Genomic DNA, 17581 nt, shown 5'->3' with positions numbered 1-17581 from the left:
AGGCTATCTTTATCACATTTACTCTGTTAGTTAAACATTTTATATTGAATGAAAATATAGATGTACAGTTGTATATCATTTCGGTCTACTCTAGTGTCTGTGAATAAAAGGTTGTTTTATTTGTGGACAGACAGAGGGTTATCACATGATAACTATACATGGATCAGTATTTGTCTAAAACAATTCAATTCTATCAATATCATCAAACATATCGTAGGCGCAACTTGACTTTCAAACAGTTTGGAGACAATCAGCCTACATTATTGGTTCTATCTGGTCACTGTATACACAGACATGGAAATGCTTTTCAAGGAAATTTCCTCTATAAAGCACATTTAAAACACCAAGGCAAATCAGAGTGTAAAAAGAAAAACCTTAGCACGCCATTAAAAACAATGAGCAAATAACTTGTGCATCCAGCTCATTAGTTCTAAGTATTGTTCTGTAACTTGATTATCTGGTGGAAATTGAAAGCACACAAAACACAGTCCACAAAAGGAATTCTTGGAAATAGCAGGTTTACTTATTATCGTCAAGTGCAAAATATAAAAAAAATATATAAATACATTTTAAGAATACCAAAATATATTATTTTAGGTTATTTTTGGTAATTGAAAAAAAACACACCATTCAGAGACTATCAGACCATTAAATAAACTTTAATGCAACTTGACCAATGTTGAATATCCAACACTATATTCATGACCAATTAATCAAGCTAAAATACATGTTTCTAACAGAAATATGTTGGGAAACTTCACATTAAATTAAGGACATGATCTTTACAGAAAACATTTTACAATTCACTTATAGGGATGAAGCAATGGCAAATATGTATCTTCAGTAAATAAACAAGTCTGGAGTGGAGGTACAACTCTATGGTTTCTGTTGTATATAATAATCCTCAAATGTTTTTTCAAGTTTGAGATTTGGGTCCAGCTTTTCCCTCAATAGCTGCAATTATATGTATCCTATGTGTATCCTCACCCCTATCAGTTCTTCTGAGTTCTGACCATTGTGACGGCCACAGGGTTGCCTTGAGGGTGTGTTGCTGTTGTGTTGTTGCTTCTGGTGTGCTCTGTCTTTCAGGGAGTAGGTGGGCGGAGCCACACCACCTAACGGGATGCAGCTCACCTGAGCAGGTTTGGCTCAGGAGCCTATAAAGGAGCCCTGACAGATTGACTCTGCCCTTCCCTGGCCTGCAGCCTGCTCTTTTGTTTAATTTATCTTTGGTTGTTCACCTTATTCTTTATTAAATCTTTTATGTTTATAAAAGACTATGTGTGGCCTCCCCTTTATTGTTGCCAACCGTTGAGCCAGGTTGTAACACCATGAACCACTAGAACTGAAACGACCCCAACAACTTTAGTGATACAACTTCAAGGCTACTTGACAGTATGACATCTCTTGTGAAGTGACAAATCAGACGAATCAACAAATCTTTTCCCACAGATCTTGCAGACGTACGGCTTCTCACTTGTGTGGGCTCTTCTCATGTGGGTTTTCAAGTCACAAGTAAAATGAAACGCTCTCCCGCATGTTTTGCAAGTATACCGCTTCACACCTGTATGGACTGTCATGTGCCTTTTCAATGTAGACTGTTGACTGAATGTTTTCCCGCAAGTCTTGCAAGTATACGGCTTCACACCTGTATGGATGGTCATGTGCCTGTTCAATGATTGCTGTACACTAAATGTTTTGCCGCATGTCTTGCAAAGGAACGGCTTCTCACCTGTATGGGTGGTCATGTGTCTCTTTAAGTCTGATTTACATGGAAAACCTTTCCCACAAGTTTCACATTTCAAAGACTTTTCCCCTGTGTGAGCATTGTTACTATGACTTTCCTTTTTGCGTCGTCTCTTCTTCCGTTCAGGCTGTGTGTGTCTAGTCAAACCTGAGTCTCCATCTTTGCCTCCTTTGTGATCTTGGCTCTCAGCTAAATGAGAGTTGTTAGGGAGGAGCTGCTGGTCCCTGTTTGCTTCTGATACAATAGAGCTTATAACTGGCATTTTTAATACAGCCTGTTTCTCCGGTTCAGGTAGAGTTTTTCCAGCATTCAGGTACATAGTCTGATCTTCACTGTGGTCACTTTCCTCATTAGTAGGAGTCAACATAAAGGCATCAGTCTCCTGCTTCAGTCCAAGCTGCTCTCCCTCCTGACTGCTGCAGAGTTCCTCCTGTTCCTCTTTAATCTGTGGAGGCTCTGGCTCCTCTTGGTCCAGACTGGAGTTCCTCTCCTGAACACAGAGCTGCTGGTCAGCGAGAACCTCCTCCTCCTCCGTACAGACATGTTGCAGTGGGAGCTCTGGAGGGACAGAGGACAAAGGGATATGATACTACTGTGATGGTATCATGAGAGGAAGACAGAAGCAATTACAGTATTGAATCAATTGGGATGATATATTTAACCTTCCTCCGGTGTTAACTTTCTGTTACCATCTCTTGTGTTAAAGGGTCCGTTTTGACCCGTGTCTGTAATCAGCTGTAAAAACCCTTAAAAACAATGATATATCATCCAATTTGTTTCTAATTTCTTGGTTACCTGGTTAGGATTCCATATCCATGAAATTATTGTTTTTTTTGTATTTTCGGTGTAGGCCGCTGGGCCTTTCTTTTTGTCAGTATGCCCATCAATTTCAATTAAACAAAATTGTAAAATGAACCTCAAGGGAATCATATAAATAAATATTTGGCTGTTGTGTTATCTGAGGGTTATGAGAACACATTTCTTAACTAAATTTGTTTTCTTGGGACTGGGGCGGAGGTTCACATTCCAGAAGCACAACTACCCCAAACATACAGCTAGATCTACAATGGAATGGTTTAGATCAGGGGTTTTCAAAGTGTGAGAGAGTGAGCCCCCCCTCAGGGAACAAATTTCAGCGGACATTTTAACATCTTTATCAAAATATGTTTTTGTTTTGCTTTTTTAAAATACATTTGAGTATCTTTATCCAGTGGTTTAATCCTGCTTCCTTTAAGCATTGATAGAAGTGACTGAGTGTGCAGTGGAGTGAGAAAGATAGGCAGAAAGACTTGCCCAAATGATTGACTGTTAAATGTCATTCTAACACCCAGTGTTTTTTCGGTAGTGCCTCCAATGTCCTGCTGGATGAAATTAGTAGCCAGCGGAGAATCAGACCCTCCTAGAGAGGTCCGGGGGTATGCCCCTCCGGGAGATTATTTTTTTTACCTTTTTAAAGTGAAATGCATGAATCTGGTGCACTTTGAGAGGCTTAATCTGAGGAATTTTGTGTGAACAAATAATTTGGAGAATTAGAAGCTATTGAAGAAAGACACATGGATTTTTCATAAAAATATTAATTTAAAATAAAATATTATGCCGGGTCCTCTGGGTTGGGCTTGGAACTCTTCTTCTTTAACGAGACATATTTCTCTGTAATATAATGAATGCATTTAAATGCAGTGAGAGGAACGAAGCAGAAGAACTCTTGTCCAGCTATGCCGTGATCTTAATAGAAACAACACAAACTCAACACTTTTTTTAAGTTTTTTTTTCACATATTCATCCGCAGCCCTCCTGCCATAACCCCGCGCCCCCCTGATTATATAAAAAAAACATAATATTATTAATTGATAACTTAACAGACCCAAATTTATTATCTTTTGACTATTTTAGTGTAATTTCTAATGAAAATATGCAGAGAATGTTTCATACAGCTTCTCCTGTTAAAATTTCAATGCAAAACTTTTACTTGTAACAGAGTAATTTAACAGTTTGGTATTTGTACTTTTACTTCAGTAAAGGATGTGAATATTTCCTTCTACACTGTTTAATCTTTACCTGGGTCATCTTTGAGTCTTCCTTATACCAGCAAAATCATTTTCACAGGTACTTTTAATATAACATAGTGTTCTACTTTTACTCTAGTGATATTTTAATTGGTGACTTCTCTGATATGATGATGATGATACTTTTAATGACCACACAGCCAGGCTGGTGGAATTTGTTTTCAGTACAGCTCCTTGGTTTAGGTTCCAACTTTACATTGAACATTAGACATAGATACAGACAGGCACATTACATAATACAACAGGGCCATGCTTAATCGTCAGCGTTCAGATTTTAGAATGTTAATTGCAGTGGCAATAAAACTGTTTTTGAACCGGGTTGTTTTGGAGGCAATTGTCCTGTAACACCTCACAGAAGGAGCTGGAAGGCATAGTGTGCAGTGTGAGTGGGATCAGAGAAGATCTTGCGGGCTCTGTGTAGTGTCAGTTTGCGGGATAGTAATTGAAGGGATGGTAGGGTAGGGTGTGCCATTAATTTTGGATGCTCTGTTGATGCACTGTAATTTCTTCCGGGAGAGTGAGTCAAGGCTGCCAAATCAGACTGATGGATGAGGTGAGGATGCTTTCAACGGTGGCTGTATAGAAGCGATAGAAAGTGTATTTAATCATTTAATTCAACTGTTGCACCTTAACATAAAAACCTGCTCTAAATATTTTATATAATATAAGTATATTCAAAATCATAGGCTATTAAATTAGTGTTCTCATCTGTTTATAGATTGAATGTGTCCTCCCTTGTCATGTATTACTGTTAATAACATTTTCAGTCTGGAGACCAAAATAAAATTAATATTATTACAAATATATTGAGATCAGCTTGTTCAGCCCTTAGTCAACACTAGGAGACATTTGTTTCAGCTATGAGCTTTTTAATGCCCTCTCTCATGTGCTCGGAGGTGATATTGAGAATAGGCTCGTTCGACCTTCGTTGTGGCTCGTCTGGAAAGTAGACGAGAGTAGCCGAGTGCAGTCGGGGGAGTGACGAAAAAGCCTGACTGAAGTCGGACAGCTCCGAGTCGGCTCGACCGTCGGAAGCATGGACATATAAAGAAATGGACACCGTATTGAAAAATGGCGCCCATTCATTCCTATGAAAGCTGCTCATTGGCGCAGAGAAGCAAGAAGGAAGCTGCCATATTGCTTTCATGTAAGCCCTGGCACGCTCCCTCCTCCTCCCTCGAAAACAAACTGAAAGCCGTTAAAAGCCGTTGGGCTAATAAAACGCTTGATGTGGCGTTTTGAAATGAAAAAAACTTCAGTTTTAATAGTATATGGTCTAAAGATAAGTTTGAGCCTATGATTGATATCCAGAAAATTTTTGCGGCGACACAATCTTGTTCACCGCTTGTATTGGTGTGGACGGGGAAATCTGCCTAAGGGCTACCATGTAAATAAGCTCCCATTCACAGCATGCAGTACCAATGGGTTGGCCACTAGTCCATGCTGGCTGCTCGGAGAAGGCAGCATCCTGGGGGCCTGGTCGGAAGTAGCGTCCTTGTTGCGGATGCAGTTCGTTTTCTAGTTAAGTACGGGTCCACTGTTTACAGGGGACCCGTAATTATTACTCTCCACCATACTTATTAAGTACGGGTCCCCAGTGTAACTGGGGATCCGTAATTATTACTCTCCACCATACTTATTCTTCTGACTTCTGACTTCTGACTTCTGACTTCTTATTCTGCCTCAAATTTCTAGCTGCTTCTCCTCCTACACCGTTACACGCAGACATGCAAAAATTTCACACAACGTGCGTCCCCACCCCACGGGGTGTGCTATTATACAGTTTTTTGAATTTCCGCTAGGGGGCGCTGTTATGAAGTCCCGACTGAAAAAACTTTGAGAGGCCACGCCCCGCACGCCGTAACTTCGATTGACTTGAAATTTCTCACACAGGTGTATGTTAGGGTGCTCTACAAAAAAGCCTCTGGGACCATAAAAATTCTTCAGGGAATATTTCCCGCTAATTAGCATAAAGTGAAAAACAGCGTGTTATCCACAACTTTCTGCAATTTCACTGTATCAACACCAAATTTCTCGTGAAGCCCCGGGGGACTACAATAAACATACCCGTAAAAGATTAGTAGGACAACTTGAAAAACATGGCCGCCATTGACCAAAATGTTTACGCAGGGGCGGGGCTTAAAAACACGTTGGCCATAACTCCTTAACCATAGGTCCTATCATCATGAAACTTGCTGGGTATGTGCAGAAGTCATGTGGTAGCATGTCCCTTCGAAGCTTATCGCGATTAACCCATAGGGGGCGCCACTAATGGGCGGGGCATAATAACACGTTGGCCCTAACTCCTTAACCATAGGTCCTATCATCATCAAACTTGCTGGGTATGTGCAGAAGTCATGTGGTTGCATGTCCATCGAAGCTTATCGAGATCAACCCATAGGGGGCGCCACCAATGGGCGGGGCATAATAACACGTTGGCCATAACTCCTTAACCATAGGTCCTATCATCATGAAACTTGCTGGGTATGTGCAGAAGTCATGTGGTAGCATGTCCATCGAAGCATATCGAGATTAACCCAAAGGGGGCGCCACAAATGGGCGGGGCTTCATAACACGTTGGCCATAACTCCTTAACCGTAGGTCCTATCATCATCAAACTTGCTGGGTATGTGCAGAAGTCATGTAGTAGTATGTCCTTCTAAGCTTATCGCGATTTAACCATAGGGGGCGCCACAGGGGCGGGGCCTATCCACAAATTGGCTATAACTCCTTAACAATAGGTTCTATCATCATCAAACTTGCTGGGTGAGTGCAGAAGTCATGTGGTAGCATGTCCCTCGAAGCTTATCGCGATTAACCCATAGGGGGCGCCACAGGGGTGGGGCCTATCCACAAATTGGCCATAGCTCCTTAACCATAGGTCCTATCATCATGAAACTTGCTGGGTATGTGCAGAAGTCATGTAGTAGCATGTCCCTTGAAGCTTATCGCGATTAACCCATAGGGGGCGCCACAAAAGTCACCCGACTCCGATTGACTTGAAATTGATTGCACATGTACAGGTCATGGTGCTCTACAATATAGCCTCTCAGAATTTTTTTGTAATTTCCGCTAGGGGGCGCTATAATTAAACCCAGACTGAAGAAAGTTTGAGAGGCCACGCCCCGCACACCGTAAGTCCGATTGACTTGAAATTTCTCACACAGGTGTATGTTACAGTGATCTACAAAAAAGCCTCTTGGACCATAAAAGTCAACCTGGAAATGTTTTCGGCTAATTAGCATAAACTGAAAAACAGGGTTTTAACCACAACTTTTTCCAGTTTTACTCTATCGACACCAAATGTCTCACGAAGCCCCGGGGGACTGTGACGCACGTCTCCGAAAAATATCAGTAGGATAGCTTGGAAAACATGGCCGCCATTGACTAAAACGTTTACGCAGGGGCGGGGCTTAATTACAAATTGGCCGTAACTCGTTGCCCGTAGGTCCTATCGTCGTGAAACTCGCAGGATACGTGCGGAAGACGTGCGGTGGCGTGTCCCTCTAAGCTTGTCGAGGTCAACCCACAGGGGGCGCCACAAATGCGAAAACCGTCATTCGCCGACGCAATGTTTGCCGGGCCACGCCCCTTTCCCCCCGACTCCGATCGACTCGTCGTTTGTCGGACGCGCGCGGCTCGCGTCGCTCTACGGTAAAGCCTCTGGGACCGCGGGGGTCGGCCGCGATTTTTTTCCTTCCCCGATTCGCGCGGGGGCGGCCCGTACTTTCCAAATCTCCGCGGGATTTCTAGTTCTTACTTCTTTTTACTTCTTTTTATTCTGCCTCAAATTTCTAGCTGCTTCTCCTCCCACACCGTTACACGCAGACATGCCAAAATTTCACACAACGTGCGGCCACACCCCCCGGGGTGTGCTATTATACAGTTTTTTGAATTTCCGCTAGGGGGCGCTGTTATGAAGTCCCGACTGAAAAAAGTTTGAGAGGCCACGCCCCGCACGCCGTAACTCCGATTGACTTGAAATTTCTCACACAGGTGTATGTTAGGGTGCTCTACAAAAAAGCCTCTGGGACCATAAAAATTCTTCAGGGAATATTTCCCGCTAATTAGCATAAAGTGAAAAACAGCGTGTTATCCAGAACTTTCTGACATTTGACTGTATCAACACCAAATTTCTCGTGAAGCCCCGGGGGACTACAATAAACATACCCGTAAAAGATTAGTAGGACAACTTGAAAAACATGGCCGCCATTGACCAAAACGTTTACGCAGGGGCGGGGCATAATAACACGTTGGCCATAACTCCTTAACCATAGGTCCTATCATCATGAAACTTGCTGGGTATGTGCAGAAGTCATGTGGTAGCATGTCCATCGCCAAAATTTCACACAACGTGCGGCCACACCCCCCGGGGTGTGCTATTATACAGTTTTTTGAATTTCCGCTAGGGGGCGCTGTTATGAAGTCCCGACTGAAAAAAGTTTGAGAGGCCACGCCCCGCACGCCGTAACTCCGATTGACTTGAAATTTCTCACACAGGTGTATGTTAGGGTGCTCTACAAAAAAGCCTCTGGGACCATAAAAATTCTTCAGGGAATATTTCCCGCTAATTAGCATAAAGTGAAAAACAGCGTGTTATCCAGAACTTTCTGACATTTGACTGTATCAACACCAAATTTCTCGTGAAGCCCCGGGGGACTACAATAAACATACCCGTAAAAGATTAGTAGGACAACTTGAAAAACATGGCCGCCATTGACCAAAACGTTTACGCAGGGGCGGGGCATAATAACACGTTGGCCATAACTCCTTAACCATAGGTCCTATCATCATGAAACTTGCTGGGTATGTGCAGAAGTCATGTGGTAGCATGTCCATCGAAGCATATCGAGATTAACCCAAAGGGGGCGCCACAAATGGGCGGGGCTTCATAACACGTTGGCCATAACTCCTTAACCGTAGGTCCTATCATCATCAAACTTGCTGGGTATGTGCAGAAGTCATGTGGTTGCATGTCCATCGAAGCTTATCGAGATCAACCCATAGGGGGCGCCACCAATGGGCGGGGCTTAATAACACGATGGCCATAACTCCTTAACCGTAGGTCCTATCATCATCAAACTTGCTGGGTATGTGCAGAAGTCATGTAGTAGTATGTCCTTCTAAGCTTATCGCGATTTAACCATAGGGGGCGCCACAGGGGCGGGGCCTATCCACAAATTGGCCATAACTCCTTAACCATAGGTCCTATCAACATGAAACTTGCTGGGTATGTGCAGAAGTCATTTAGTAGCATGTCCCTTGAAGCTTATCGCGATTAACCCATAGGGGGCGCCACAAAAGTCACCCGACTCCGATTGACTTGAAATTGATTGCACATGTACAGGTCATGGTGCTCTACAATATAGCCTCTCAGAATTTTTTTGTAATTTCCGCTAGGGGGCGCTATAATTAAACCCAGACTGAAGAAAGTTTGAGAGGCCACGCCCCGCACACCGTAAGTCCGATTGACTTGAAATTTCTCACACAGGTGTAAGTTACGGTGATCTACAAAAAAGCCTCTTGGACCATAAAAGTCAACCTGGAAATATTTTCGGCTAATTAGCATACACTGAAAAACAGGGTTTTAACCACAACTTTTTCCAGTTTTACTCTATCGACACCAAATTTCTCACGAAGGCCCGGGGGACTATGACGCACGTCTGCGAAAAATATCGGTAGGATAGCTTGGAAAACATGGCCGCCATTGACTAAAACGTTTACGCAGGGGCGGGGCTTAATTACAAATTGGCCATAACTCGTTGCCCGTAGGTCCTATCGTCGTGAAACTCGCAGGATACGTGCGGAAGACATGCGGTAGCGTGTCCCTCTAAGCTCGTCGAGGTTAACCCGCAGGGGGCGCCGCAAATGCGAAAACCGTCATTCAACGATGCAATGTTTGCCAGGCCACGCCCCTTTCCCCCCGACTCCGATCGACTCGTCGTTTGTCGGACGCGCGCGGCTCGCGTCGCTCTACGGTAAAGCCTCTGGGACCGCGGGGGTCGGCCGTGATTTTTTCCCTTCCCCGATTCGCGCGGGGGAGGCCCGTACTTTCCAAATCTCCGCGGGATTTCTAGTTTTATTTTGAAGGCCTAATAGAAACATATTCGTAGAAGAGCTACACATGCTACAACCGATTAGAAGCAGAACACAACACAAAGACGAGTAAACACTTTAAAAGCGAGGGGCATTTTCAAAACAAGAAACGAGATATAATATCCCCATTCCCCACACATCTTTATCTTTCTTGTTACTTTAGGCTACTAGAAAACCTACTTTTAAGTGATAAAGAATAATTTACAAATCCAAATAAAGGAGGTTTAGTATTTCTCCCTTCACATAACGAAGATGATCGGCCTAAATAAAGTTAAAGAAGGTCTAAGATAAGATTCCCTTATTATTATTGTAGAGATGGATATGATGAACTTTATTATGATGTGTAACAAACAAACTACTTGATGTAGTTTTGGTCTGGCTTTGCGACACTACATGTAAAATACAATTCCCATACCATTTAGATCACTTGAAATAAGCCTATGATTTAATCTTAATGGTATAAAGATATCACTTCACCAAGATCTTATGTGACTCAAGTTTGTGTTCACTTTTAAATAAATCTATACAGGAGAGTTACACATCCAAATTATTTCTATGTCAAGGGTTTAGATCAGTGGAGGTTTAACTCTGATAAAGTATATTTCTGCTTAAATGCATACTGTGGCGGCCTAATGATTAAACATAAATTAAAATCAAAAAGAATGGATCGTAATTTAATTTTGAGCGGTGATGTCAGACTTTTGCCTAACCAATTGGGGAAACGCATCAAAGGCACAGGGTTTAAACTCCCAATTAGCGCTCAGCTCCGCCTGTCAGCAAGACGTTTCCCATCAGACATTTCGCTCCCGCAGCCCGTGGGGAGCAACTGCAGCGACTTGCTCCAGTGTCTGTGTCCGTCTTGATACCGCGGGACTTCAAAGTCTCAAGCAGCCGAGCCGCAGCCAGCCGCGGGTGCAAGTTGGACAAAAAGGCTAACCATAATGCAGTACGCTCAGCAAGACGAGCGTCATAATTGCGCAGGTCTTAGCAAGACGGCGACAGGTCGAATGAGCCTAATATGTTCAGCTCTGTTGGAGTTGTTGGACCAAACTGGAGGAAGGGAATTACGTGACTGAGCCTGTGCTTGTCTACCGGTGGACTAACTAGTAGAGCGAGTGCTGTTAGCCTAGCTCCTGGCAGTCGTGCTAAATGTTGCCAACTCCTCGGTGTACGTCACGGTACTTCAGCTAGACGGAAGTATCTCCCTCCCCCCAACGTCACTACATGCCCTTTTTTGGTAGGAGGAAGTGAGGCGGAGTCAAACTCTGGCAAGATGGCAGCTCGCACACGCCAAGAAAGAACAATATGGTCCAGATGCAGCCGCTGCCACTTGCCAGTGCAGCTCGGCCAAACACCCCCATCGGCGAAACACGCCGATATCGGCCAAACACGCCCACAGCTCGTGCGCATGCGTAACGCTACAGAACTAATTCAAGCCCGCAGCTCAGTCCCATTGTTGCTTACTTAGCGATGTTGTCGCTATATTTACCGACTTTTCAGACACCTCTGGCGACGTTTTCTTCAAAAAAGCGACCAGAGACAAATCTAGCTTCTTTTTCTGGTGTTATTGGTGACAGAAAGAAGGGATGCTCCTCGGTGAACTGAGGTCGGCCATGATGCTTTATCCATTTATTATACTATCTATGGTTCAGACCTTAATCCAATTGAGAATATCTGCCAAGACTTGAACATTGCTGTTCACAGACGCTCTCCATCCAATCTGCTGCTGAATCTGAAGCTCGAGCTATTTTGCAAAGAAGAATAGGCAAACATGTCAATATCTAGATGTGCCAAGCTGGTAGAGACATACCCCAATAGAATTGCAGCTGTATAGGTGGTTCTACAAAGTATTAGCCTCGTTTGAGATGTCGCCGTCTTGCTAAGACCTGCGCAATTATGACGCTCGTCTTGCTGAGCGCACAGCATTTTTGTTGTGCGCTCAGCAAGACGCGCGTCATAGTTGCGCAGGTCTGAGCAAGACGGCTCCAAGTCGAACGAGGCTATTAGCCTTGTTCGCGAAGGAGCCGTCTGGCTCAGACTTGCGCAATTATGACGCTCGTCTTGCTGAGCGCACAGCATTTATGCAGCATTTTTGCTGTGCGCTCAGCAAGAGGAGCGTCATAATTGCGCAGGTCTGAGCAAGACGGCTCCTTCTCGAACGAGGCTATTGACTCTGGGGGGCTGAATACTTTTGCACGCCACACTTTTCAGTTTTTTATTTATTAATAAAATATAAAACAAGGTATACTTTTCATTCCACTTCACAAGTATGCGCTACTTTGTGTTGATTTATCACATAAAATCCCAATAAAATAAATGTAGGCTACTTGTGCGGTTGTTACGTGACAAAATGCGGAAAAGTTCAAGGGGTAGCCTATGCATACTTTTGCAAGGCACTGTGTATGGTTCTTTTATGCATTTGAAATCCAAAACGGGTCGGTGGCGACCCTAACACAAGAGGAAGGTTAAGCCAAAGTATGCATTTATTATAATCAAAATAACTCAGTGTTCCTCACCTATCCGGTGTAACTTTATTTCAGGTTTCCAAGCGATATCCAAGAGTATGCGCTGACGATCTATCTCTTCCTGGAACTTGACAATCGTTTTTTCAAAAACTCCGAATATTTCTTCAGCAGCAGAAGTGAGTCGCTCGTTGACAAACTCTCTCAAACACTCAACTGAAGACATCTTCCCTTAGTAACAGATTAAACTTTGAGCCGCCACTACAATATAGTCCTCGAGCTCAATCAATAAGCTACTGTACCTCCTTTGCTAACGCTACGAGCGCTTGTGTTGTTTACTTCCGCCGAATGTGACACTGAGAGCTGGCGAGTTACTTTCCGCCTTCAACTTTCTTTAAATTATTTAAATACGTTTTCCCTGTGAAAATATTCCATTGAGTCTTTTACATGGTAAGATTATATAAGGAATGTATATCTTGTGTGAGGTCTTTGCTGTGTTCGTTCTCCATTTCTAACTGATAGTGTCTGTGCTAGTCTTTAAAACGATGAATCAACGCCCAACTATTTTGATGATCAGTAGATCTTGTTGGTCATTTCTAAAGCAAAAATGCAAAAAAACGACTCTGTTAGTCAAACATTTTATATTAAATGAAAATATAGATGCAGTGTTGTAAAAAATGTCTGTCTACTGTATACTCACAGTATGTTTGAGCAACCGTAGGCTATCAGCTGTCAGTTGAAGGCGGAAAGAAAATCTCCAGCTCTCATTCTGTCGGAACTTATCAGTGTAACATCCAGCGGAAGTAAACAACACAGGCGCTCGTAGCGTTAGCAAAGGAGGTACAGCATAGACATAATAAAGGATCCTTTATTATGTCTATGAGGTACAGTAGCTTATTGATTGAGCTCGAGGACGATATTGTCGTTGTGGCTCACAGTTTAATCTGTTCCTAAAGGAACATGTCTTCAGCTGAGAGTTTTAGAGAGTTTGTCAACGAGCGACTCACTTCTGCTGCTGAAGAAATATTCGGAGTTTTTCAAAAAACTATTGTCGGGTTCCAGGAAGAGATAGATCGTCAGCGCAGACTGCTGGATATCACTTGGAAACCTGAAATAAAGTTACATCTGAAAGGTGAGGAACACTGAGTTAATTTGATAATAATAAATGTATACTTTGGCTTAACCTTTCTCTTGTGTTAGGGTCGCCACCGACCCGTTTTGGATTTCAAATGCATAGAAGAACCACATACATTTTTTTTATTGCATTAAGCCTTTTTGACTTTTTCGGGAACCTCTATTTAAAAAAAAAAATCACTTAATTATAAAATGCTCTGGTGGAAATTATAACCTTTGTGGTGTTAGGGTCGGTTTTGACCTAGTTGTAAAATAAGATTTAAAAAGCAATAAGTAGAGCCAAAACTGAAATCACAAGTGCACTGCACAGAGGAGATTTACAGCGAGCCAAGTTCTGGAATATGTTTTTGGTGAAAATGGCTACCTGATTATAAAAAGAAAGAGGTGTCAGGTCTGTCGAAGCACTAAGGACAGAAAGACAAACGTATTGTGCTTCACCTGCAAGAAATATCTCTGCAAAGAACACTACAAGTGTTGCTTTTTGCCACACATCTGAACACAAATGAATGTGTATACATACACATGCACACACAGACTTTTACTGTTTTTTTTACTAGGTTTTGGAACTAGTAATTGATTTCGATTGGTTTGATTTGTTGACTAGTTTCATTTGTTTGAACTTACACATCTTTATTTTGTGTTATTACTTTCTGAAATAAATATATATGGGTCGAAATTGACCAGTAACACAGTATATGTTACTATAGTCATTAATATTAAATGAAAAGATAAATAAAACAAATTTAGTTAAGAAATGTGTTCTCATAGAGTTTCATTTTACAATTTTCTTTTATTGAAATTGAGGGGCATACTGACAAAAAAAAAGGCCCAGCGGCAAACACCAATTGATCAAATACATATTGCTTCTGTCTTCCTCTCATGATACCATCACAGTAGTATCATATCCCTTTGTCCTCTGTCCCTCCAGAGCTCCCACTGCAACATGTCTGTACGGAGGAGGAGGAGGTTCTCGCTGACCAGCAGCTCTGTGTTCAGGAGAGGAACTCCAGTCTGGACCAAGAGGAGCCAGAGCCTCCACAGATTAAAGAGGAACAGGAGGAACTCTGCAGCAGTCAGGAGGGAGAGCAGCTTGGACTGAAGCAGGAGACTGATGCCTTTATGTTGACTCCTACTAATGAGGAAAGTGACCACAGTGAAGATCAGACTATGTACCTGAATGCTGGAAACACTCTATGTGAACCAGAGAAACAGGCTGTAGTCAAAATGCCAGTTATAAGCTCTGTGGTATCAGAAGCAAACAGGGACCAGCAGCTCCTCCCCAACAACTCTCATTTAGCTGAGAGCCAAGATCACAAAGGAGGCAAAGATGGAGACTCAGGTTTGACTAGACACACACAGCCTGAACGGAAGAAGAGACATTGCAAAAAGGAAAGTCAAAGTAACAATGCTCACACAGATGAAAAGTCTTTCAAATGTGACACTTGTGGGAAAGGTTTTCTGTCTAAGTCAGAATTCAAGAGACACATGGTCATCCATACAGGTGAGAAGCCGTTCCTTTGCAAGACGTGCGGTAACACATTTAGTTACCAGTCTGCATTGAAGTCACACATGACCATACATACAGGTGAGAAGCCATATACTTGCAAGACATGCGGGCAAGGTTTCAGACTCCTCGGTGCATTGAAAGTCCACATGACAACACACACAGGTGAGAAGCCGTTCCTTTGCAAGACATGCGGGAAAACATTTAGTTACCATTATGCATTTAACAGGCACATGATCCGCCATACAGGTGTTAAGCCATATCTTTGCAAGACCTGTGGTAAAACATTTATTGACCAGCATACATTGAACACGCACATGACCATCCATACAGGTTTGAAGCCTTATACTTGCACAACATGTGGGCAAGGTTTCAGACTCCGCCCTGCATTGAAAGTCCACATGATGACCCACACAGGTGTGAAGCCGTTCCTTTGCAAGACCTGCGGGAAAGCATTCAGTTACAAGGGTAAATTGAACAGGCATATGTCAACACACACAGGTGTGAAGCCGTATATTTGCAAGACCTGCGGGAAAACATTTAGTTACCAGCATACATTGAACAGGCACATGACAATCCATACAGGTGTGAAGCCATATATTTGCACAACATGCGGGAGAGCGTTTCGGCTTATTTGTGATTTGAAAACCCACATGAGAAGAGCCCACACAGGTGAGACGCCGTACGTCTGCAAGATCTGAGCCCTTTTTCAGGTAGCAGGTTTTTACAAACTCTGGGTTTAAGCCTGCACTCTGAGTTGCTCAACTCAGAGCTGAGCAACTCTGGGTTATCGGTTTCAGAACAGTGGATCAGCGTTGGGTCAATCAACTCTGAGCGTGTTCACTCTGGGTTGAGCGTGTGCGTTAAAATTATTAAATTATTCACCATGGAAACAGAAGAAACAAATGCTTGATCCTCCCACTTATCCACTTCTCAAAAAAAAAAAAAAAAACTTCTCCGCTCCTCCCACAGGAGTAAGAAATATTAACGAATGAGCTTATGGTAGCCTATGGAGAAGAATTAACGGGGATATTATCTCATAACTCTGATCTTATCACCCTGGCCATTCAGAAAAAAACGGGGCAAACATTTTTTGTCAATAGAATCATTCTTTATGAGAAGCAATAGTCTATTTTAAGAATTAAGTTACGCATATCAGCAGCAGCAAAAGTATTAAGCTGGCGCTGCACAGCATTGCTGACAGTGTTTTATATTCGCTGTATTATGTAGGCAAGCTATAATACTGTGCAGTAAACAGACTGTCGCTTCTTTTAAATGGGGAGTGAAAGACAATAACGTCATACACATTAGGTGACAGTTTCCATTGTAGAGCCTGATTTATTTATTACCAGATCCCTTGTCCTCAAGTGATCACAGTTTAAATTATTATATAATTTCTATTTTCATATAAGGCTATTTAATGAGGCTCGTCTGTGACTTTGGGATGACACAAGTGAACAGTAACGATTGCGTGCAGCCGCAGAATTACATTTCAACCTGACATAAATCTGTTCAGTGGCACAGACGTTAAGAAAGTCCTATTAATAAAAAGAAGAATGATATACATACAATACAAATACGTTTATTTTAATCTGAATGTAGAGCATGTTCACGATGTGTAAGGTGGCCGCCAATATGAAAGACATGAGGGCTGAGAACTATGCTACTGATCAGATAAATGATCGATCAAACGTAAAATCATCAGTACATGATAAAAACATCCCAACGGAGATTTCTATGCAGTGATTTTGCTTTAAACTGTACAGGAACACGTTTTGAAAGTGACTCTTCAGTCGGAGCTGCAGCGTAACAAACTCAGGGTAGGTCTAACCACCTCCCGAGCAGGTTAGACCCACGGCGTATGTTGCCGCAGTAACTGACTCTCGGTTGCGCTGAACCTGCTACCTGAAACGGAAAACCCAGAGTTTCCACTAAGTCAGAGCGACCAAACTCTTTAGTTAGAGGAAACTAACCAGCTACCTGAAACAGGGCTCTGTTGGAAAATATTTGTTGATTCATCTGATTTGTCACATCGCTTCTGTCAGTCTGCCCCAGGGCAACTGTGGCTACTATCGTAGTTGACCACCACCGGTATGACTGTGTGTGAACGAATTGAACCTGGAACCCTGTAAAGCGCTTTGAGTACCTTGAAAAGCGCTATATAAATCCAATCAATTATTATTATTATTATTATTAAGAGATGTCATACTGTCAAGTAGCCTTTTATTCACTAAAGTTGTGGGGGTCGTTTCAGTTCTAGTGGTTCATGGGCAGAACACAGAAGAACTGATAGGGGTGAGGATACACATAATTGCAGCTCTTGGGGGGAAAAGCTGGACCCAAATCTCAAACCTGAAAAAATCATTGAGGATTATTATATACTACAACAGAAACCATAGAGTTGTACCTCCACTCCAGACTTGTTTATTTACTGAAGATACATATTTGCCATTGCTACATCCCTGTAAGTGAATTGTAAAATGTTTTCTGTAAAGATGATGTCATTAATTCAATGTGAAGTTTCCCAACATATTTCTGTTAGAAACATGTATTTTAGCTTGATTAATTGGTC

The 17581-nt window shown here is 42.5% G+C and overlaps 2 protein-coding genes across 2 annotated transcripts; one reads left to right on the top strand and one right to left on the bottom strand.

Annotated features, from left to right (window-relative positions):
- Positions 1 to 737: 737 nt before the first annotated feature.
- On the bottom strand, positions 738 to 12633 carry LOC307267925 (uncharacterized protein). Its single transcript, XM_080050405.1, has 2 exons — positions 12426 to 12633; positions 738 to 2305 (listed from the first exon to the last, which is right to left on the bottom strand). The coding sequence occupies exons 1-2, from the start codon at positions 12595 to 12597 to the stop codon at positions 1386 to 1388; spliced, it is 1092 nt and encodes a 363-aa protein (XP_079906531.1). The 5' UTR covers positions 12598 to 12633; the 3' UTR covers positions 738 to 1385.
- A 681-nt stretch (positions 12634 to 13314) lies between these two features.
- LOC307265615 (uncharacterized protein) lies at positions 13315 to 16227 on the top strand. The gene is made up of 2 exons (XM_080047388.1): positions 13315 to 13503; positions 14434 to 16227. Exons 1-2 carry the CDS (start codon positions 13332 to 13334, stop codon positions 15708 to 15710), a joined length of 1449 nt encoding a protein of 482 aa, XP_079903514.1. The 5' UTR covers positions 13315 to 13331; the 3' UTR covers positions 15711 to 16227.
- The last annotated feature ends 1354 nt before the right edge of the window (positions 16228 to 17581 follow it).

This window comes from Ammodytes marinus (genome assembly GCF_949987685.1).
Source record: "Ammodytes marinus genome assembly, chromosome: 2".
Taxonomy (NCBI): domain Eukaryota; kingdom Metazoa; phylum Chordata; class Actinopteri; order Uranoscopiformes; family Ammodytidae; genus Ammodytes; species Ammodytes marinus.
Note: the sequence above shows the minus strand (reverse complement) of the source record. Positions and strands in the feature narration are given on the sequence as shown.